Below are 23,728 nucleotides of genomic sequence, written 5' to 3'. Positions count from 1 at the left end.
GCAAATGTATGGTTCCTTTTTCTTTTTTTACCGGCGAGGCCGCATTAAAATTAGCTCATGAAGAACCGAAGGCCTCGATCGAATGATGACAAACGTTCTTCCGTTGTCCCACCAGAACGATGTACCCAAATTTGACAGCAATTTAAAATAAATATATAAATGATAACTCTAATCAGAAAACTCATTTTCCATTTTTCATTTTGTTGCTATATTCATTGATGCCAATAATGTAAAGGAAAAAGAAGGAATGTGGGTAAAAAAGCCAGATTGAAAATGTTAACTTGCTCGGTTTGTGTCGTCACAGTTTCTCTCATACACCTTAATTGACGGATACACAGATGCATCCACCGCAAGCTTTATGTTACAAGAGTTTCAACGGAATGGCTTTTCTAACGCAGGATGTGCTATGCAGCAGTCCATGAAAGCAACAAGAGGTGCAGTTTGATTGCCAACGAGGAGTGGACACAATATTTGTGACTGAACCCCCATAGGCATCGAAACCTATCCTGCTCTGCTCTACATTTCACCGGATAAGTTGCCCCCCCCCCCAACAAAAAAAAAATTAATAACTGTCGTATGGGCTAATTGGGACGCATCGCGAGGCAGTTCACTATTTAGCAGGACTTCCCGAGAGTGTATTTTAAAACTTCAACAGGGTTGGTGAAGTTTACTGAAAGAGACGTGTGTCGTTGCTTATGAACACCTCCATGAGCCGTACCTTTGTTTGTAATATTAACATTGAGATTCTTCAAGGCAGGTACAGTTAGTGAACCTCCAAATATGCATTCATATGAAAACCTGTCGTGCATCCTCCATCAGGGTGATCAAGCGTACGGGGCAGTCGCCTTGTCGCCGCCATCGTAAGATATACGGTACGATTTCATTTGGATATGCACATGTTTGTCTAAGAAAAAAGATATCTGGGGCATACTAATCAGTTTACTCGTGTTTCCTAAATTATGGTTTTTTGACTAGGCCAAACTTGGCAATAACTTCCTGGGGAAATAGCCGTGAGGGTATCTGCCCACTCTGAACTTTCGGATCTTCAATGCCGTATAAAACTGTGTAGTTGCACGCTCCACTTTTGAAACGTCACGAAAGTATTCTCCCATAAAATGGCGAGTTTAACAAGGAACTACTATTGAGCGCCGATTGTCGTTGCCCGACGGGTACTTGTGGCAATTCATATGCAGTGCACCCTGTAAACGTGCAGACTGAATGAAAACAAGATCATGCTGTTTCACTTTCGTACGCATGAGGTCAATTACTGCGAACAACCTGAACAACCGAACGGTCGGAGAAAATTACCGAGCTCAGATACTTCACGCTATGAAATCTGAAGCGTCTAATTTACCGCTACTATATTGAACCCAACGCTTCGCCATGCCAAGTGCCACAGCGCAGACTATCTGTTTAGGTCTAAACATAATGTAGATCAAGCCACTCAGCTCTTCCAGGTACTTGAGAGAGCACTGTATTTGTAAAGTGTGGTGTCGTGCAGAGGCGAAATCAAAGGGTGGGAGCGCTTGCTTATTTTTTCTACGGACATCGTATGTTCAGACCTTAATTATCGTCATTCGCTAGGATTCTCCTCTTGTCTGCAGCGATTGGCTACCAGCGCGTTTCGCAAGTAAGTGACCAAACATAATCTTCTCTGAATAGGTTATTTTGGATTTTGGACACAATTTTATGGCAGGCATTAAAAACATAGACTAAAGTACACGAATATTACATTCGGTTAATGTTAAAGACCCAGAAAACGTCACAAAAAATATTTAAAAAATCTCTAAATATAAAGTTAAGTGTAAATGGACGTTACTTCACCCATTCCATGATCCAAGAGGCTTAATTTTAGGACCGGTCGATGAAATATATTTTTTATTGACAATGTCTTAGACGGGGTCAAGATTTCCGGTTGCACGCGGTCTAAAATACAATATCTTAGACTCACAGTACCGTTTTACTCTTTACCGCGTGAATAAGAATACAGTTGATTTACTGCGTGAATAACAGTTCTAAATAATTTGTGAAAAATGCTGTTTTCAATTTGGTCATTATAACGACAACCAAGATAAATGTTTGAGAACGCAAATTGTCACGAAATTTCTAAATGCAAAATGACAGTACATGGCATAGGAATTATGAAAGAAACAAAGTTGTTCTTTAGTTGTTGTTTTTTTTGTGGTTTTTTTTTACCGAGGCCTGAACGCAAGTCAATAAAAGGTTTGAGTCAATAAAAGTCAATAAAAATATATCATTAACAAAAAATACAATGACATGGTTAGCCTCTGGTTAAGCCTCCACGTGTCATTAATATTAATGGTTACAGCCCAAAGTGCCTCCAATTAACCGGTCCCATAAATTCTCATTACCGCTCCCCAAAAGGCGTAAGACTCGCGAAGGCGCATAAGAAATCCAACAAAAATACTGTACCAAGTACACATTCTTCTACAGCCTTTTGCAATTCGATCTGCTATGGAAGACTGCTTCCCTCCTTTTTCGTTTTCCTAGGATAACTGGGTAGAATACAAAATTTAGCGACGGCGGCTCACTATATTTTTAAAGTATGCTCTCAGATAAGCATACGGATTTATAAAATCTTCGGGAAAAAATAAAGCCTATCTATTCATGATAGAATTGATAAGAAAATTCGTATGCCTAGGGTCACTGTCGTGGTACGATTAAGGTCCCCCAAGCCCCCGTGAGGCACGTCAAGCCAAGTTTCATTATCTAGACGGAAAAGGGGGGGAGCTCCTGAAGTTTGACCAATTTAATCTGGCCGCTGTCTATTTGGAGAGTGACGAAAGGAATGAGGCTGAAAAGCTCGTTACGCACGTCCTAAAGTATCGCTTCAGTCCGCGGTTCGTAGAGTCACGTACCGTTTTAATGAACCAAAATGGCGCATTTTTATCGAGGGCTGGGTTCCCTCGAGGTTTCATGTAGGTCATTTGGTGACGATCAGCGATCAACTACGCTTACATTTTTCTACTCGGTCAGTCAGTTTACAAACCCGTACTCTTTTATTGCCGTTTAAGAGCGAAGGCACTTAATATCCTCTTGCTTATTGGAGCGATTTATGGCAGAAGTCGGTTTTCCTGTGGGCGGAAAAAGTCAGAACCAAACGCTATTTATGTTAAATGTTTCGTTTGAAATGCTTGCAGCGCGGAGCTGGTGGTTGAAACCAGGTTATGTAATATACAATAGACACATGGTGATTTTTACTATTTTGCAGTTGATATTGTGTAACCTCAATCCTATGTTTTTGCTTAATTCGTGCATTATACGTCAAAATAAAACTACAAACAAATTTAGCAGTCCTGTGTTAGTCTACAGTACAGTCATAGCGATTGCTCCGACACGTCACGAAAACATCGTTGGTCATCGTCGTCGCGTTCACTCACCGTAGGATGTGTGAACAAAAGTGTTCAGGAAAATGTAGAAATCTGACCAAACTTGTTCCAAACGCCCTTATTATTATTTTTTTTTTTCGCAGCGCGTGAAAGCGCGTCCCCCGGCACGAGCTTTTGTGATTGACGGTGTGACAGCGGAACTTCGTTATCTGCTATTTTTACGTTGAACTATGTCTTTCTTCGGACTTCGAAGGAGAGCATAGTTTGGAAGTCAGTGTCACGAAAACTTGGTCACAGAAATAACATCACGCACGTCAAAAAAAAAAAAAAAAGTTGGAAGGAGTGCAAACTTGGGAAGTTGATGTCGCGAAAACATGGTCACAGAACTGACGTCACGCACGTCAAACCAAAAACATTTGGAAGGGGTTGAAAAGTCGCCAAGTTGATGGCACGGAAGCTTGGTCACAGCATGTCACAAAAACTTGGTCACGAAAGTGACGCCACGCACGTCAAAATAGGTTTTGAAGGGGCGCAAATTTGGTAAGTCGATGTCACGAAAACGTGGTCCCGGAATGTCACGAAAACTCGGTAAAAAAAGTGACGTCACGCACGTCAAAATAAATTTGAAGTTATTTTGAACGCGTAAATAAGCAAACAAAGAACCTGCGAGCTTCCAGCTTTCATGCGTGACGACGCACTTTTCTCACCGCCTTACACCAACGACGCTGCAAACATGCTATTGCGGCGCCACGGAGGCGTCGTCGGATCCTTTTATCGACAAAAATAAACAAAAAAAGCTTCGCATTGTGTGTTTCAAATGGCTCAAAGCGCGCCCAGGTTTTGTCCGTCGACTTACTTCGCACGCAATTCCATGTATACGACTCGAAGAAGACGGCGCGGAGGGCTGCAAAACTGTATACGGGACTCCAAGCAACGGGCATTCATTTCTTGCGCACCCGCCATCGTCATACGGTGCGACTCTGTGGATGTATCTCCAGCTGTCACAAACAACACATATAACACGAGTCAACAAGGCATGGGCTCACTTATATCACCCCCCCCCCTCTTATTTCTTGTGCCCCCCACACGTAGTTCTACGGAAATTTATGCAGCTTAATACACGTGTGCACCGAACAATATTTTGCTTCCACAGAGAGCGCGTGCAGTGGGCATCAGGTTCTATAAAATATCAATGTATAGAGCGGCTTGTTAAAGCTGTTGCTTTGCTTAGTGGTGACGTCTCCGCTTTGCACGCAGTGGGCCCAAGCAATGGACGCCCTAGATCGCCAAATACAGCATCAACAACATAAGCTACTGCAAGAACGGACGTCTTTTCCAGTGGTGGGAAGAATCCATAGGCAGCTATCGCTGTAAAATGAAATGGAATTAAACAGAAGACGATAGAATAAAGCTCCAAAGAATCATCCATGAGCCAGAATCACTGTTGGTACCAAACACGAGTACGACATGTACAGCAGATGTCAGATCTACAGTTTAAAGAAGTCCAGATTCGATTTCTCATCCCTGCAATGCCAATGCAACCATACGGCGCTCATTTAAGAAGGCACTAGATAACCACGGCATTTTTTTTTTCATTTTATATGGTGGCTGAAAACATAAATGCTTCACAACATCCAAGTAAAAACGTTCTTAAATAGTTTCGTAACTACATAGCCTCTCTGTGAAGATTTGAAGTGGTGATAGTTCGCCGTTTGGGAGCCAAGGGTTGCCACAATGAAGGAAGAACTTGACGGTAAGAGCTACCACGGCTCAATCTAGTGGCACGGCCGAAATAGTCATAAGGGGTGCCAAAAAACTTGTTTAGAAAGATTTCGAACCCTGAGAATCTTAAGTGGCACAAAAATTGCCTTGCTATGAAGTCCACCATTAAACGATTCATAAGTCAATATAGCAGAATATTATTGCCCTCGGTGATTAGTGCATTACCTATTTGTTCTAGAGACCAAAGGACGTTGCACAACGTGTTATACAACAAAGGCAACAAAAGTCTGATTAAAATTTACGAATGCTACCAGGTATTGAATCGAGTATAGCAGTCACCATTTCCAGAACTGTGCATAGCTGGTGGTACTTTCTCATCAAGGTGCTAAAATGCATTATCTGCAGAAGGTCAGCTTCTACGAAGAAGAGAACCACTAACTCAAAGTAACTCGAAAAACAAGAAAAGACTACGACTACAATCAGCGCAAGACATGCCGCTTGCTCCAGAGGGGTATAACGAAAAAAAGAAAAAGCCCAACTTCACAATATGCAGACTCTCGACGCCTATCTTCCTTTTCGGTGAAATAGACGGTACGGTTAGTAAAACATATGGTTCCGCTGGAACGTGAAAGGAGCGACCAGAACTGAGAGACACACGGGACTAATAAATTCAATCGAATCACGGTTTATGCTTTTGCGTGCTGCCTCTTACAGGTCCAGAGATAATTTATGCAACCAAAATTGGAAGCTGCATTAAACGAAGCCTAACAAAATAATAATCTATGTGTCCCCAAATTAAAACAGCAAGTCTTCCTTCACACGCACACACACACACAAAAGAGCGGATCTTCTTGTCGACCATGCGAAGGAAAAGGAAAGCAAAAAATATTCCTTCTACAGACTATTTTTCTTTTTACAGTGACTGCACAATATTGGGAAGCTTTTTTCTTTTTCTTTTGTTTTTCGCTCAGCCCAGTAAGTTAAGAATTCGGTAAGTCACTTTTTTGTTTTAATGTTGCCTGGGCAGGAAACGCAAGATAGAATGTACCGGACTCTGGTGTTAGGGGAGATCGCTTGAAATATTGATAATCGATTTAGTACCGAGAAACCTAGGCCTGTGCTTAGCGTTTCAACATAGACCATGAAAAGCGCAGTTTGATATAAGCAGTGTTTCTTTAACCCTGTAATTAGATAATGTCGCCGGAGCTATACGTCACTTAATATTATGCCTCCTAGTCTTGATCCACTTATTACAGAAGTCTCGACGATGTCTCTATTTCTTTAAGCCCTTTTTTATTGGCGTGATTGTCTCTCGATAAAGTAGGTCACAGTACCTTTTGGGTCACAGGTTTTTGGGTCTGCATACTTCACGCGTATGCATGATATATTTATGAGAAGTTTAGTTTAGCAGTGAATAACATTTGAAGGAAAACTGAATTTGTTCTGTAGTTAAGAAAAAAACGTTTAAATCATCTCCAGTTAACCTTCAGGAACACGAACGTCGACATTACATTTCAGATTGTCGCTCCAGCTAGCCACAGCAGTGCTTTCAATATAGCACTGAAATCCTCCTTTCCGGCGCGTTCTTTGGAAGGAGGGAATTGTGACGTATTAAACATTATCTCAACACTTAGGCGACTTCCGTAAGCTTTACCGGAGCAGTCAAAAACGCAGCACGCGTTCTCTCGCAAGGAGCACGCTCAAGGCAGTTGAAACATCCGGGTCTGATGTCACAGCTAGGGGTTGGTTTTTCGGTTTTTCTGGCGTCTATCAACGCGTTCGTGTCATATTCTCGTGATATTTGAAGTTCACAGGACAAAAATAGGGTAGAATTCCACCCCTATCTCATTATTTTTAGGAACTTCTTCATTTACTTTTAGAGCGCAGCGCTTAGGGGCCTGTTTCCGGCTTGAGCGGCGTCGCCGTCGCCGTCGGCGTAACCGCGCGGTGCATTATGGGTAAATTTCCCTGCCAAATCTAGCGGAAAAATTTCCCCGCTAAATCTAGCGAAAAATTTCCCCGCTAAATCTAGCGGAACAATTTCCCCGCTAAATCTAGCGGAAAAAATTTCCCCGCTAACTCTAGCGGAGAAAATTTCGCCGCAAAATCTAGCGGAAATTTTTCCCGCTAAATCTAGCGGAAAAATTTCCCCGCTAAATCTAGCGGAAAAAATTTCCCCGCTAAATCTAGCGGAAAATTTTCCCCGCTAAATCTAGCGGAAAAATTTTGGTCACGTGACCCGGGGGGTCACGTGACCTGGGGAGTCACGTGACACCCCGAGGTCACGTGACCTCTGAGGGGGGGCACGTGTTTGCCCCCACGTGACCCCACCAAGCTCACGTGCCCTCGGGGGGGGGGGTCACGTGACCCCCCCCCCCCCCCGACAACACGTGGCCCTCAGTACCCTCCCCTCCTTCTCCTCAAGAGCTGCGCTCCAATTCCGCGTTACAGGGAGAGGTAAACGGCTTTCACTTTTTTAAAGTTTTATCACTAATAACATGAAACTGCCATTTTGTTACATTTCCTGAAGAGCAATTATTCGCATGGTAAGTGTAGTGCTTTCTTACCTGAAACGAGAAAAGTAATCTATATACCGGAAAAAAAAATCTTAAAGGCCGACCTACAGCACCATCTTCTGGCGGAAAAAAAAAACGGTTCCCAATATCGTTCCCTCGATTCCCTTTAGCAATCTTTTCTCCTTTTCTCACAGGAGCGGGTCTTTGTGCGAGTCCCGCAGAAAGGAGGAGGGTCTTCCCCTTTCTCAATTAAAAAAAAATAAGAAAAAAAACATTTTTTTTTCGGCTGCTCGTCGGTTTGTAAGCAGAAAGAAATATCAAAATCCCACTAATTTAGTCTTCAGACAGTTCACCCGAAAATTATTACGTTGAGTGTCTCGCATCCAAATGACCGAAGAGGTGATATACCTACACAATGTACCTAATACGCAAAAGGGCATTGCTAGTTACGACTGCTTCGCGGTTTGTTCCAAGAGTGTTAAATTTTCGCGGTGAGGCAATGTGGTGAGGGCAGAAGTGTGGTCACGCATAACCAGTACTAGCGGTAACGCTTTACAAGTAACGTCCTAACCGGTAGCGCGTTACTTTTTCAGTAACGTAGTAACGTACTCGTTAATTTTTCAAAATACTAACGGGTAACGTACTTAGGTTACTTATTTCATGTGACGGGTAACGCAGTTACGTTACTTGTTACGTTTTCCCAAAACCGAAAAAAACACGCCAATTTTTTTTGCGTATATATACCTCGTTTCACTTTAAAGACCGACGACCAGTTCGCGCTTTCCACTTTTCCCTCGCTTCCTCCTCTCCCCCTTCTACCCTGTTCGCCGTTCCCTGTTTCTACCTCCCCCTTGGTGAGGACGATATTCTGCCTTGCAGAATCTCGAGTCCGGTCGTCGGTGTTTAAGTTCACGGGCAGCCGACGCTACGAGCTGATGGAACCAATCAGACAGAGCCAAAAGGGCAACATCATGGCGTTTGTAGTGTTTCTGTATGTGCTCTATCATCGCTGAACCAATCATATACAATAAAGGTAAAATGTCTCGCACTTTGGACACTGCTTGATTGGTCCCATCAGCTCGTAGCGTCGGCTTGCTGCGCCTGAACTTTAGCTGAAACAAATTATATGCTCAGTGTCCTTAATTACTGCACTCATTCCACATTCTTATACAATTATTTCTGTCTCTACCCCACGCAAAGACTCCCACTTTTGAAAAACCTTAATGTCCCCGCTCTTTGTCACTGTAAAATACGCTGCCGCAAAAAAACAACATAAAAAAACAAGAAAAACAACGCCGACATTGACTATTTATAAATTTAAATCAACGCAAAAGTGACGTGCGTTACATTTGGTATCGCTAACGCGTTCTTTTTATTTTGAGGTAACGTAGATCGGTAACGCGTTCCTTCAGTTTGCGAGTCACGAGTAACGTATTTCGTCACTCTTTGGTAGCGTTTCCGACATTGCCTATAACCGTCAAATTCTGTTAGTGATTTTCGCTGGGCTGAGATCACAATCTCTTCTTACCACTCTTCGGACGGCAGGGGTTAAAGCGATTTAGTGCTAATGACGAATCGTATTCTATAAAAGTTATAAGAAAAACGAGCAAACCTTCGTATCACATGGACTCGAAAACTGGTTGGCAATCAGAGCCTCTACTTCTATGAAATAAATACTTTCAGTCTTTATTAGAACATTGTTTGAGCTTTTAGAACATATGTAATGGATTTTAACGCAAATAAATGGTTACCGCTGCGCCGTGAGGATGTGCGGTTAAATGGCAGTAACATTGACATCAAAATTGTTTAGCAATGCATAAAATTCGCCTCCCATGATATACGCAGGTTAGTCTCTTGTGGATTACTTTTACATCGTAGTAGGTTTGTGTGACACGCTAAAAAAGAGCGCATCCTTATAAATACTTCTTGTGTGAGCTCCAAAACACATTTACTTAAATTTTGATTGATCTAAGAGGCGACTGTTTTTTTTTGTCTCGTTTAGTTCAAGTTATTGATAAAGTAATGATATTCTTTGTCATCAGTCTCAACTAGACATACTTTTTTCAATGTATATATTTTTTACAATTTTATGGGGTGCCAACGCACAGACAGACGTTTGTATACTATATTAATTTGTTTTTTGAAACTGAAAATAGTCAATTCCACAGTATAAAACTGCCATGTCGCTTGTTGCGGAGCCTAATTCGAAGTAGCGCACTTCGTTGCAGAAAAGAGACTACAAGGCGGCTAAGCAATGTTTTCGCTATTATTATTAATTTACATTATTAAGAGGGTTTAAGAAAAAAATAATAATGTTAATATTACGATAACGAAAAACAGGCATGGCAGAGAAGACAGGCTCTCGATTTGCACCAAAACGTGCTGTTGTAAGCCTAAAGCCCGCGTTGTTTGTATTGTCTTCGTACTCCTTTTGTGTTATTGTACTATAGACACCAACACGCTCAGCCATCCACATTAATATTACATAGTAGTTTTGCTACTGCATTCCTGGTACTTCACTCTAACGCACTCAGGCTTGATAGGAAAATGTAAATACAAGTTATGTGTGAGGAGGATTGTTTCACGCATGCCAACTGCCAGCCGCGAAACCAATATTTTACTGTCCTGTGCAAATACGCGTTTCCTGCACTTCCAATTAATTTTTGTAATTTTCTCGAAATATTTTACGGTATCTGAACACGCCTTTTATTGATATATATATATATATATATATATATATATATATATATATATATATATATATATGTTAAAGGAAAATCCTTCAGAAATGCAAATTTTGGGTGCTAATTACCCTTGAACTACACGTCACTTTACATTCGCGCTCTCGAATTCTTTAGTGAACGTCTTTTGTGTGTTTATAGTGTCTACACTGTTGTTATAAGAGAGCATATATATAAGTAGTGATCGAGTGCAAGCGAGATGGTAATGAATCGACATCTTGAAGACCCTGAGATGGGCAACAATACAAAAAAACGGACGAAGACAACAACATTTTCTTGGATGGAAGATGGTTAACAAATGCAGAACTAGAAAAACAGGTTTAATAGTAGTAATTCCCACCACCAATTAAATCCAGGGTGTGTCCATATATATGAGTGAGAAAATGGAACGCACAAATCTCTCTCAAAACATAAAGCTGAACTTTTTTTTTTTTTTTTTTCAAAATTATAAGTTACTTATTTCGGGCTCGTACGCCCATTAAAAGCAACAATGAAACCCAACTTCTCTTCATATTGGTACGTCATGCTATGACGAATGAACTCTCGAACGAGTATTAATGTAAGGGGGTGGTCAGAAGAACGGCATAATGATGGGAGACATGCCGCGTCATTACCTTATTTGATTACAGAGCTTACAGTAGCATCTACCTGGTCATTAGAGACATGTGCCTACTATTAGCGTTTCCGAAATCGTTCCGGGATTCATATTTTAATGTAGATTAGGTGTTTTCATTACAGTTCTAGTTCTCCGAAGGGACTAAAATTTGATCGCTTTCTCGTACATTACCAAAGTGCAGGGAGTAGATGTGGCCACCTTAATTTGTCAGCCTGTTTAGAAGATTAAAAACAATGTAATCCCAGCCGGACAGTACGTGCACAAAATAAGACAAGTTTTTCACCTTTCAGGTTTAGTTTGACATTTTGCACTAATTATGCACGCAGCCCCAAAAGCAACTAGTATAGCAAAAAATAAAAATAAATGAAAAATAGCCAAACATCACTGACAGAACTTGACAGTCCGTTAGATATAAATATTTTATACAATACTTTTTTCCTAGCGCTTACCAATGAATCAAACGTGAGATAAGTGAAAGAACTCTCTACTTGAAATTCTTACTCCAATTAATGAAAGACAAGTTCTCAAAGTTTGCAATGTTAAATTTTAGTATGCCTCCAATTAATGAAAGACAAGTTCTCAAAGTTTGCAATGTTAAATTTTAGTATGCTAACCTATATTTGCAGATGATTTGGTGACATATATATAAACTACATAGAATATTTTTATTAGAAAGAGAGAAAGAGGGAAAGAGAGAGAGAGGAGCAGGAGAAGGAGAAAGAGAAAGCAAGAGCTCAGAAATAAATATTGTGAAAACATTGATTCTACCCGCAGAACAATAGCTGTAGTTACATAAACAGTAAGTACGGCAGACCGTGTCTTTCGAATGCCTGCCAACAGCACGTGCTTTCCGCTTTCGGTCGTACTTTAGCTACGCGCGTAAACTCGGGGTGCACGAGGCGCCCAAGCATTGACAAATATAAGAAGCTCGCGCCGGAGGCGGGACAATTGATGCGTTTCTCTGTCGTTTTCACCTTTTTTTTAACAATCAATCATGTTTTTAAGGCGTGTATCTAAACAGCTGCTAGACATAAATGCGGTTCACTGGCCCGAGTCCAGTAAATATACCAACATTGTCACATCCTAGTTTGCACACAAGAGTAAGACTTTTTTAACATTTAAAAAGAAGCATAGGAGTCAAGTTATGTATTGTTGGACCTATTATACGCGTGATAAATCCTGGACAAAAGAGCGCTGTGTGACGCTGAGGAACCTTTAAATAAACTATTGCTAAGTAGAAAAATGCTTCAATTGCAGCATTGGTTTATTTGCGAAGAAAAACGCATATCCTGGACTAACCACCTTACGGAAAAAGGCAAGCGTATAAAGTTTCCAAAGACTCTAATGATCATAATAAAATTAAGGTTCGGCATGGCAATCATAAACGAGCCTGACAGAGCGTCCCAGGAAATATCCCAAGTCAAACGTTTGATTTACATTTTTGGAATTCCAAACGGTTGAAAAGATTTCCGTCCTTTACAAAAACTAACGAACCAAAAAGCTCACCAATACACAAGAATACCTATTCAATTGTCGCATAATACGAGAGATTTCGCCCAACAAACGTGGGGAATCATTGATGATTTTTTTCAACGTCAGCAGTGAAAAACAGGCGAGAATCAATCCCCACTCTAAGATCGCGCACAACCAAAGACCTTGCTATATTAGGGCTGTGTTATTGACTAGAATGAACAGTAATCGCAGGGTTGCGCGAAAGCGACTGATGCTTAGTTCTTACGAAATTCGAAGACAACCTATCATTCTTGCACCAAATGTTTAGAGCATCAATATTAAGCAGCAGGGGCCTACAGTCCATTTACGTGCAAATAATACGGAATTTTTTTACGTCATCGGCGAACGGAGACACTTTTGAGCTGCCAAGGTCATTAGCAATATTGTTGGAAAGTAACAGTGCAAGGTTCGACACGTGGCGCATTACAACTTCTTTAAATTACCCGAGACTGGGGAACGATATTCGCCCATATTAATTAAGGTACACTCTTAAACGACAACATAGATAGCTTCCAAACCAGCCAAGAAAGCCAGAGGCCAGACCAAGCTTAGATAACTTAATTAACAATAAACTGCAATCCAGAAGGTCGAATGCTTTACAACTATTAAAATAAATTACGTCAACTTGTCTACTGGACTCAATTATTGGCTTTGCGAATTCCTTTAAAGTTACAATATTACTTGTACTGAGCGACCACGACAGAATTCATGCTAACTCGGATTGAGCACAATCTTAAAATAAAAAATGAGATGCTTAAAAAAAAGTTTCGAGACTTTAGAAAAGGCAGAAAACAAAAAAAAAAAAAAAATCCGTAATTGCCAGCATTTATGGCGCGTACAGTCCTACGTACAGACACAATCAAGGCATTCTTCCATGCCAAAGGAAAAGTACTAGGTTTAGAGATAAGTTAAAGATATGTTCTTACGCTGAAAGCAAAATGTCGCAGCACCCTTTAACTAGGAATGAAGGAATTCCACCTTACAAAATATATAGAGCTAGTTCCTTTATCGCAGAGTCAACGTCCTCATAAGTTAATTATGAAGTCGGCATAAGGCAAAACGCATCTGAACTTGAGTTTGTAGTACACTTTGGATGCTTTAACGTTCCCTCTATTCTTGTAAGTGACTATATAGCATTGCTTGCTCGACAACCTCTTGCCCACAAGCCTTAGCGGTTATCTCAAACAGGTAGAGAAGGTGGTGGAAGCTAGGAAGGAAGAACTCAGAAAGTAACCTCCTGTCGTGCTTTAAGTGGCAGCCCAACGTTAAGCTATTTTCCTGCTTGTTTCGTTAATGAGCAAAACAACCCCCCCCCCCACACACAAAACCAAAAAGAAACACAAATAATAGCACTTTTTCATTTCCCGTTCATTTATTTTGTGCTTAATCAACCTAGAATATTTGAACTCAATTTGTTTCTTATTCGTAAAGACATTGAAAAGACTACGGCACGTTGCCTTGGGATAAAACACACGTATTGTAATTGCTTATCTTGATAGATTAAAAGTTAGCAATTTTCCATTCAAAATATCTCTAAGTAAAACATCGGGCTAATGAACTGCGGCTCCGCGGTGTTTTGTAAAACCAACCTAAATACAAGTTAGAGTAAATATTGTTTAAGCTAGTGTCTTTTTTAGAAAAAATATCGGAATTTCTAACAAAGCGGCATTTCTCGCAAAAAAAATCACCATCCTTGCCTTAGATGTTCCGCTTTGTTCAATAGCACGCAAGAAAATTTAACATTTGCACCAGTGGTCAAAATCAGGGGCAAGCTCTTGCGATGAGTGTATGGCGAGAACGTGGGTAAGAGGCAGCAGTCTTTATAGTTCTGAGTCTCGGTAGCAGAACTTCGTTCACCACTATTGGCTTTTGTTTAATGTACCATGAATTTGAACTATTTGCTCATATGCTAAATATTTTTTCTGTCTAAAGAGAGCATGCTAAGACTCTCCCAAAATGGAGTTTCATGAATTGAGAACTGATTCTTCAACAATATATATATATATTATATAATAATGGTGAAATTCAACTACACAGATTATAGTAGGATGGGTTACCTTGAGGAAAATCATTTGGCTCTGAAATCGTCGAAGATACCTTTTTTAATAAAATATAATTTTATTATTTCTGTAAAATTGACCCTGGCATTTTTGTGTTTGTAATGACAACGACACCTTAAGTCAATCAATAAACACCCATGCATCATTTTGTAAATATTACATACGCAAATATATGCCTCTCACCTCAGCTTGAGTAAAATAAAATATTGCTACATTCCTTACGCAATGATTGCTAGACAGCCTCTATATATAACAGTGCTCAATGACCACAGAAAATGGTTATTATGCCATTTCAAAACATCATACTTGTTCAGTCTGAACACCTCTCAGAATAGAGATTACCTTCCAGCACCCCTTATGAACATGTTTATACTAATTGTTTTAACACAGAATGTGTGGAATGGCTGGCATTTAAACATATCCGGTTGAGCGCCATGCAACGGAAGTTGACAGGTTGACTGCCAGGCGATCGCTGACACAGCGCACGTTTCATTGCACTCCAGTGCCGTCGAACACTTTACTCGAGTGCCTCCGTGTCACTACCGGAGGGACTGAAACGTCACGTGCTCAGACACAGTGGCGCTCTGCTCCGTCAAACTACCGTGCTCCAGGCTTCTCCAGAGAAAGGGCAAAATAGAGAGAGAGAGAGAGAGACAGAAAAGCAGAGAAAGAAAAGCCTACACTACAGAAGACGTGCTCCTGCTCCCTTTGGCCTAACGGGGTGAGATAGTTCGAATGTTTTGTTCTCTTTTGCCGCGAGCAGGCGCCAGGGATCTGCTCGGTGCCCTAGAAAATTTAGATTGAACAGATGCTCCATCACAAACCTATCGGGAGCGTTTGCAACGAAATGGCGAAAGCCCCCTACCAATGTGGCCTCCTCTTGCGGAGATTGGTCGCTAGCGGGAGGCGGAAAGGCGGAGAGGGCTCGCAGATGACCAATTCCTTTGCCACTTCCTCGCGGCTCGTGTTGCAAATGGGGCGCATAATTAACTTGACACCGATCGAGCAGTAGGAAATTTTGTGTAAACTGGGCTCTCTACGGTGCTGCCGTGTTCGAACTGTTCCATTTTCCGCAGGATCCGTTTTCTGCGTCTCACACTGAAGCAGGCTTTGAGAGATGACGTTAACAAGTAAAACAGCAACGGTTGCGAGGTCAGCCGTGGGCACTGAGCCTTCGATGTGTGCCCCTAGGTCCTCAACCAAGCAGACGACTCTCTACAAGTAAAACTGCACTTTCCCGGCACCTCCAGATTTCCCATCAAGGTCCGCGTGCGGCGTTGCACACGATAATCTTCAACCGTTTACTTCTTCCGTTTTCTCTCTCTCTTTGTCGGCCCCTCACACCACATCCTCATTAACACGTCACGTTCTGTGTTTTTACTGCCTTTCCCACGAAAGCACGGGAAAAGGGCGATTTTTTATATGAATTTCATAAAATACGTTAGTTGGCGAATTAATTGCATCCCAGTAATAATTTTTGGCTTGTGATAATTTATATAAATTTAATATACTCACACTTCTCTACAACGCCCCTATGTGCTTAGGGTAAATCAATATTTAGATAGATCAATACTAACCCTGTTTGAGAACACAACAGATTGTGGATTTCCCTGTAACCTAAACGGCGATTTCCGAGTTTAAAAAACCAAGATTAATTTTTCATCATTTCAGACACCACCGTAGACTACCTAAATATCTAACTCAGTCCGCATTGAAAGCGACCACTGCGGGATACGTGTTTCACCTCATGGTCACCGCTGAGGCAGGAATACCTGGATCAACAGAAACAACCAACACGGAAGGCTGTTCGATGTTCTGACTACGAAATACGTTTAACCTTACCAATTCTCGCCTCTAAAACGTGGTTTATGAGACACTTTTCGAGGAGTTCTATTTGCTTCATGTGTTTTAATTAAACTACTCTCTAATCTGCTTCAACTATTGCGTACGCTGCGCAACAGTGCTAGCACACCATGTAATAGGCGTTTTTTTCAGATATTTTCTCAGAAGTGTATTGACTTGCGGAAATATTTACAGCTTACGTTAATGTTGGAAACGAACATTCATTCATTCAATGTTGGAAACGAGCAATATTCATTTTAATAACAACCTTTTGATTCATGAAAAGATAAGGTGATCGCTTCTTTGCCCTAACCGTGTTATGCCATGTAAATAATCGTATTTAGTATTGCATGGTCACAGAAAGCTACGAAGCCGCAACTGATTACAAATCTTTGTGACGCAGAGGACATGCATTCTGATGCTTATCACTTTTTTCATTGTGCAATGAATGGAATTCTTCAAATACGGTTGGGCCAAAATTGTGTTCGTTCTTTTCGTTTTCTTTGTATTTTTTGCGTATATATTTTATGTCACCAGGATTTGCTGCCACAAATGATCTCACTTCAACTATGTCAAAGTTAGTTTATGTAAGGCTGCCCTTTCGCATCATCTGGTTTCTCTCTCTTTATAATTTTTTAATGCTGTAACTACTTTCACAAAACAAAATACTTGGTCGCATCGCCGTGATTTCTAACCCGTTTTGACAGCGCCCGATGTCTCTACTTAGCACTTTCCGTATAAAATAAATCGCCTATTTTAAACAAAGAAACTAAAAATTAAAAACCGTTTTTTTGTCTTATTTTAAAAATGTTCAAGACTGTAAAAAAAGGAACTTTATGAACTGCAAGGTAAGTAAAGAGATATTTCACGTGTTTTTGTTCTGAAAAAACGAGTTTTTTTTGTGTGGTTTTTTACATGAGTTTAACAGAGGTGAGACGTAGCTTTTAAACTGCTACCATTTTCATGATGATGCAATTAATTCAAACGCGCAAGCGAGTTGGACAAGAATAACGAGAGGTTTATGGTTCAGCAGCAGGAACAGACAGATTTTTGAAGTCTCCCACCACTGCAGTCCCCTAGCTGTGTTGGAGATCTGTGTTTGTCCTTTGTCCCCCTTGTTGAGGGTTGAGTTCAGAGAGGGTTTTTGTCGTCTCTGCCACTGTTTTTTGCTTTTAACTCTTAAATAGCTTCTTTTTTTTTTGCGCACTGATATGGCGATTTGTTGTAAGCGCTATATTTTTAGTGTAATAAACCCCACTGAACCAGTCTTACTGCAAATTGTGGGCTTCGTTTCTAAGGAAACAAACCATAATTTGTGCTGCTGATATTTCATACCACGTGTAGCAACTTATTACAGTGGAGTTTCGGAGTGTAAGAATTTTAACGTTGCCTAGAGCGATGCTGTCCTAACCCTTTGGTAATGCATGTTTTTGCGAAACATTTACGCTTTTAAGTGCATGTACATATTTTCTTTTGCGTGGAGAATGTACGACAGCGTCTTTTTAGAGCCCCTACATAAAATAGCGCTTTTAGAATTGTTTCCAAATAACATTCTTACGGTGTTTTCTATTTTATAAAACGCGGAAAGGGCCGACGTCTTGTGTCCTTCCTCGCCAAGCCCCCGAAATGTATACAACGACTTCTACTCTACGTGAATATTAGTTAAACGGAGTAATGGCAGACGTCGTTCTTTTTCAAGTTAGTGCAAGGAAGGGTGGGGGTCATTCCCGTCAATATTCGCATTCTTCAGAAAAAGCAATCTCCAGGCAAAGTTTTTCTAAAAGAGCTTAGAAAATAAATTTTGAAACGATCGATTCGACCTGGGTTAGTAGGGTGCCGCTGGTGCAAGCAGCGCGGGAGCCTGCAGCATTGATCGTATGAAAGAAAACAAAACAAAAGCAAAACGGCTTCCGAAATCTGCGGATTGCCCTACCCACTTCAAATATTGATTTCTTTTCTTTCGAAAAAAATGTTGTGTCTTATAGTTATACTATTTATTTATTTATTTTGCTGTGAACCAAGTTGTGTTTTGTCAAAGTGTCTGACGTACAGAAGGGCATTGCCTCGCGTCAGAAGAAAAAAAAAATAAAACTCAGGATTTTGATTTTATTATATTGACCCTAACAGAAAAGGGGAATCGACGGAAAACGTAGGAGGCTTCAAAAGTAAAGGCAAAACGAGCGAGAAAGGGCATCCGCTAGAAACAATGTACAGACCACCCAAGAAGACCCGGCATCGTAAATGCACAGGCGTGAATCTGTAACATAAGATAAGCACGGTTTTCTATCACCGTTAATATTCTGTTGAGAATGTTACGGCCAAATATTAATGCCGAAGTCTCTGTTGAATGTTCAACGAAACTTATAATTCAGCTCCATTGATGCGGTACCTTCATTTTCATAATATTTTAAATTAGACGAAAACATAATCCTTTTATAATTATGTTTAAAAAAATGTAGGCATCGTGCGCCCGGTATTGACAAGTTAACGACTGGTCCCTTTGGACACAACCGCACTAACTGCAGCACAAGGCAACCGCAAGGGCTTTCAATGAGAATAATTCGTGGTAATGTCAACTCTAAAGCCCCAATTTCCGAAGCAACGGAGCCTTAATGTCTCGTGCTTTACAATGTTATCCTTTATTTTGCTTTCGAGTACAAGGGGATCGATCGATATCGCATCCCATAAGGATCGTTGACTGCTGTTAAATATGTATCAGGGACTGTCACTTGAGATGTGTCGAGATCACCTAACAGGTTCACGCGGAGCGAGGTCCGATCTCCATAACATAAATAATCGAGGATGATTGATCATCTTGGCACTGCAACGCAACGGCTAATCCTGCCATACCTTCCCCACGCTTACTTTCCCTGTCCTAAACCTGGCATTTTGATTTTATTATGTGCTTTTCTAACACTTTTACATTTTCTTCTTTTCTTTTTCTTGGAAATTGCGTCCAGACAAGAAGTTAGCAAACTAATTTTGTCCTTAGACTTCTTTCTCAAATTTACGAAAAAGCCATGAGCTAAAGATAGTGCTATCGTATTTTGGATCCTTATTGCCAGGATATGTGCGGAATAAAAGTATTTGTTTCCGGTTTTCGGGTGACACTTTTGTTTCAATATGAGCAACATTGCTTGTGTTCAAATTGGAGAAACACCTCTTAATGGTTACAGCACCAAATCAAAATGAGTAAGATAGATTAGGCCACAGAAAAAAAATTATAGCTCTATCAAAAATAAAATACAATAAGCGGTCGTTTGACTGCCATGAGACCTATTACCTGTTCATTTGAAACTCTTAGATACACAACTTCTAAAACATTTGATCTTAAATACAACGAATGCGTCTACGTTTACTACTTCACCTATAAGATCGCAACGGTTCCGCCGTGATTTGAAAGTGAAGCAGAAACCGTTTTTTTTTCTTTTTATGGCAAGCGTTTTGCCTGTGTCTGGGAGCTTCAAACATTATCTGCGTTACACCGCAGGTGAAAACAACCATTGCACAAACTGTTTTAACAATTCTTCGAATGCAAACTGCGCTGCGGGTGACATCCAAATACTCTTACATGTGTTCTATTAGTATTCGTATTGCTCCTCTCCAATTGCTGGTCTCTCTGGGTATGGGGCGAAACTAGGTATTCTTCAATGTTATTCGTTTTTCGGTTCTATTAGGAAAACCTTGCCTGAATCACAAACGCCTGTGATATCTGCGTGTGTAGTGATTATCATTTTGTAAGCAATACAGATCAGAAGTACCGACTTGTCCCAGCATAGATCATGAAATAAACAATGCAAAATCATTTCCGTAACAGCTTATTTTTAATTTCAATATAACCTTTGTTTTTAGTGACCTTAAATATTGAGAAAGGTTATTACCACTCATGCTTTAAAGGGACGCTGAACCGAAATCTGCATTCCCCAAAGCAAGCAGCAAAAGCGTGCGACGGGATGCTACAAACACGAAAGCATCACTCATACAGCGATTTCTCGAACGGATGACCGTATTTTTCAAAAACGGAGGCTCATTGGGCAGAAACGTTGACGTCATGTTTCTCCGAGAAGGAGAGGGAACGGCCTCGCGTCTTCCCCGCTTCGCCGCCTTGAGGGAGCGAAGCGAAGAGAGGAGGAAACAAGGTGTCTTGACGTCACGCGCCTAATCGGCCTGGTTCAATCTCGACCTTTTTTTCCGAAAATAGGGCCGTCCATTCGAGATATCACCTTACGAGTAGTGTTGTAAGGATTGTAGCGTCCCGCCTACATCCCTGCCTCGTTTTTTCGAAATCCGAATTTCGGTTCACCATCCCTTTAAGAAACGTGAAGCTTACGGAAGATGGGATATATTTTGACGTCAGTGTAAAAAGTATTGTTGCACATAGTCGCAGAATTAGGGAACGACAAGCGTGCTTTTGTCATTTTAAGTTGTTGTTTTATGTAGTTCATGTAACCGCGCCATCCCTATTTTTAGGTAAGAAAAATAAATACAGCAGGCTTAAAAGAATAAGAGGTAAAAATTCGAGCCTGATGAATACATTTTTTATTATTATATATATTGCCATAACAGAAACTTCTAGCAATGAAATAGGCTCCAAATGCTTGCTCAATTATTTACGTGTTTTTTGTTTTAATTTCGCTAAGTGTAGCTAATGCACTAGCAGTATCATTAACCTTGTAAGGCTACCAGTGTGTTATCGCACTCGTAGCCTTGCTCCTGCTGCTCGAGGGGTAACTGTAGCACTCCATCGTCGTTCCCACGTGCTCCAAGTCTTTCTAATATTTACTAATTGAGTGGTCCTTGAAAACTCAGCAAATTTCTAATTAGAAACATAAGTTTATTTTTATTAATTAAAATATTAATTAACATATTTTAGTCACTTAGCTGACTGGTCGTTACAATTAGCTCCCTATACCACGTCCGCCTGGCCGTAAACACACCTGCACAAACCGCATTAGTGCAGCTTTCGCGGCCTTCCATTTTTTTTAAGAAATGCGTTAAGCTCAAAGAGAAACACTCTGAATATATTAGTACATGTTTACACGAATTAAAATTGTTATATTCCGTCTCCACAACGGAACTCTCTGGAGATGTAACTAGGCCAGAGAAGCTAAATTTTTATATAAAAGCAATTGATAATTTTACATGTTGTTCAGTGCCAATGTAAGTAACATCCTACAGGACATTATAGCTTCGCATTATCGCATTTTTAAGGCTCTTATGTTTTCTTTGCTTCACCTTAAGTGTCTTTGCATTTTTCTTTGTATTTCGGATACATAATTTACAAATCCATACCTCTAACAAACACTAAGGGCCCTTGCTGATGGCTATTATAAAAATATATACGTATAAAAGTAACGTCGAATGTACGAACTCGTTTCTTTACATTAACGTGAAAAGATGGCTAAATTTGAGAGCTTTCTAACATAAAAATTTCTGTTTTTTCTTTTTTAGTTTTGCTATGTGGAGGTTTTAACACTGTCCATGAAATAAATACAAAGACAGTCTGTGGTTATGAAACTTTGTTTACCTGAATCGTAGTCCATTAACGCTTCTTCATCCGCCTATGTTCTTGGCGAAGGTGTCTGAAAAAAAGTAAAAAAAGAAATTGTTTTTGTCAATGACAGTGGGCGTTTGTGCTGCTATGGATCATCAAAGGGCAGCAGAAACTAATGGCATGCAAGATTTATATTATTGTCTTCGCAACTTCTTAAGCTAGAAGTGTTTGTAAGAAAATAAAATGTTTCGCCTTCGTTTTTACTTTTTAAATTTTATTTCTTTATTTGGGCGTCGCATCATTGGGTCTTCATCATCAACATTGTCGGAGCTTAGAACGCTAGAAACATTTCCGCTTTTATTCTTGTAGTAAGGCGTGAACGTATTCGTTTTAATATTTGCAGTACGCCTGTGAATGACGTGGAAATAAAATTAAAGTGCTGGAAAGGTTCTTATATTCAAGCATCATATGAACACCATATTGCCTAGGTCGAGAACATTTGATATCTCCACTGTCTTTGTTCAGCGAAAAAGTAAAAACTAGAAGGTTTTACAACAAAATTCAAACAACCAAAAGATTTGTCAATAAGTGGGATCTCAAGTTAGGTTTCGATAAAGTGTTACTTTTTAAAAGGTAACATTTAGCTTCGCTTTCGTTGGAACTCAATTTATGAAGTGTTACTAGTTTCAATTTTGACGCAATAAATTAGCATAAGCGTTTCGTACAATTTTCAGGCTTCGGTTTTCTACTAAAATCACTGGGCCCCAGCTGGTAATTTGTGCCCAATCACATCTGCTGCTCCATGAAATCGGAGACTACACCCAAGCAGCCATGACACCACTGAAAGCTAGCTTCTCCGCTTACACCGCGACTTAATAAGAGAAGCCATCTTCCAGGCACTCCTCGCTGGTACGCGCTGCCTGATTTCGTTCCGCTTCACTTACACACAAAAAGGTATTAAATTTCATATATTTTTATGTCTGCCTCTGCAGCGTCTATTAAGAGAGAAGTAACTATAGTCGTAGAGAGGGAGAGAAAGCGAGTTTTAGTTGACATTACTATACTTAAGATAAGTTGCTCGCTCAGGCCTCTCACTTGGCATTCTTCGTCGTCGACCACCTCCGAAAGCGTAATGAGGCTTCATTGAGCGAGTCCCTTAACACTCTCGTTCCAGGCGTCGCACAGATTTGCGCCTGCCTGAAGATGACTTGGACGCTCGCTAACCGCTTTCGGGACCTTGATGGGTCGACCGACGGGGGCACGGTAGCAATTTGCGCGAACAGGGTGTGGTGACCGGGCCATAAGCCCCGGAGTAATTAGTTTTCCCAGTGCATACTTGATAAGCTATGCTTACATGTGACAGATAAATGCGCAACATACAGGCTGTCACAAAAAAAAATGTACGCATTCTTTTTTACCTCAATTTAAACTAGGCATCGCCGAACACCCATTCTCCGCCCAAAGGTAGCGCTAATGGTCACAACCAGATGCCAAAGTTTCGGCCCGATCCGATAGCTTATTTTAAAGTTATCAGTGATTTTCTGAAAATTTCAATAGAAAAATGGAGCCCACTTTCGCTCGTTTGCGGTTTCTGGTGCCCATAGAGCCCCGTGTATTCAAAAACTCTGTCGGCCGCCATTTTCCCATTGAAATTTTTAGAAAATCACTTATAACTTTTTATTAAGGTATCGGATCGGGCTGAAACTTTGGCATCTGGTTATGACTTCTAGCGCTACCTTTGGGCGGAGAATGAGCGTTCGGCGATGGCTAGTTTATTTTTCCGACAAGAAAGAATGTGTAATTTTCTTTTGTGAGACCCTGTACTTTGAACTGGGCACAAGTTTGTGACCGGTGTCGGCGTCATAAGGTCACGAT

At 40.6% G+C, this 23,728-nt stretch overlaps 1 protein-coding gene across 1 annotated transcript in view; it reads right to left on the bottom strand.

The window, feature by feature from the left end:
* Positions 1–21,941, bottom strand: part of LOC8032821 (sex peptide receptor) — a 43,438-nt gene extending 21,497 nt beyond the window's left edge. The window contains exon 1 of the mRNA XM_040209345.3: positions 21,887–21,941. Coding sequence (XP_040065279.1) covers positions 21,887–21,902 — 16 coding nt within the window. The 5' untranslated portion in view covers positions 21,903–21,941. The remainder of the gene's footprint in view (positions 1–21,886) is intronic.
* Positions 21,942–23,728: the final 1,787 nt, after the last annotated feature.

Source organism: Ixodes scapularis, unplaced genomic scaffold (assembly GCF_016920785.2).
Source record: "Ixodes scapularis isolate PalLabHiFi unplaced genomic scaffold, ASM1692078v2 PGA_scaffold0__279_contigs__length_252992795, whole genome shotgun sequence".
In the NCBI taxonomy this organism is placed as follows: domain Eukaryota; kingdom Metazoa; phylum Arthropoda; class Arachnida; order Ixodida; family Ixodidae; genus Ixodes; species Ixodes scapularis.
The sequence above is the reverse complement of the archived record's forward strand: the minus strand, read 5'-3'. Positions and strand labels throughout refer to the sequence as shown.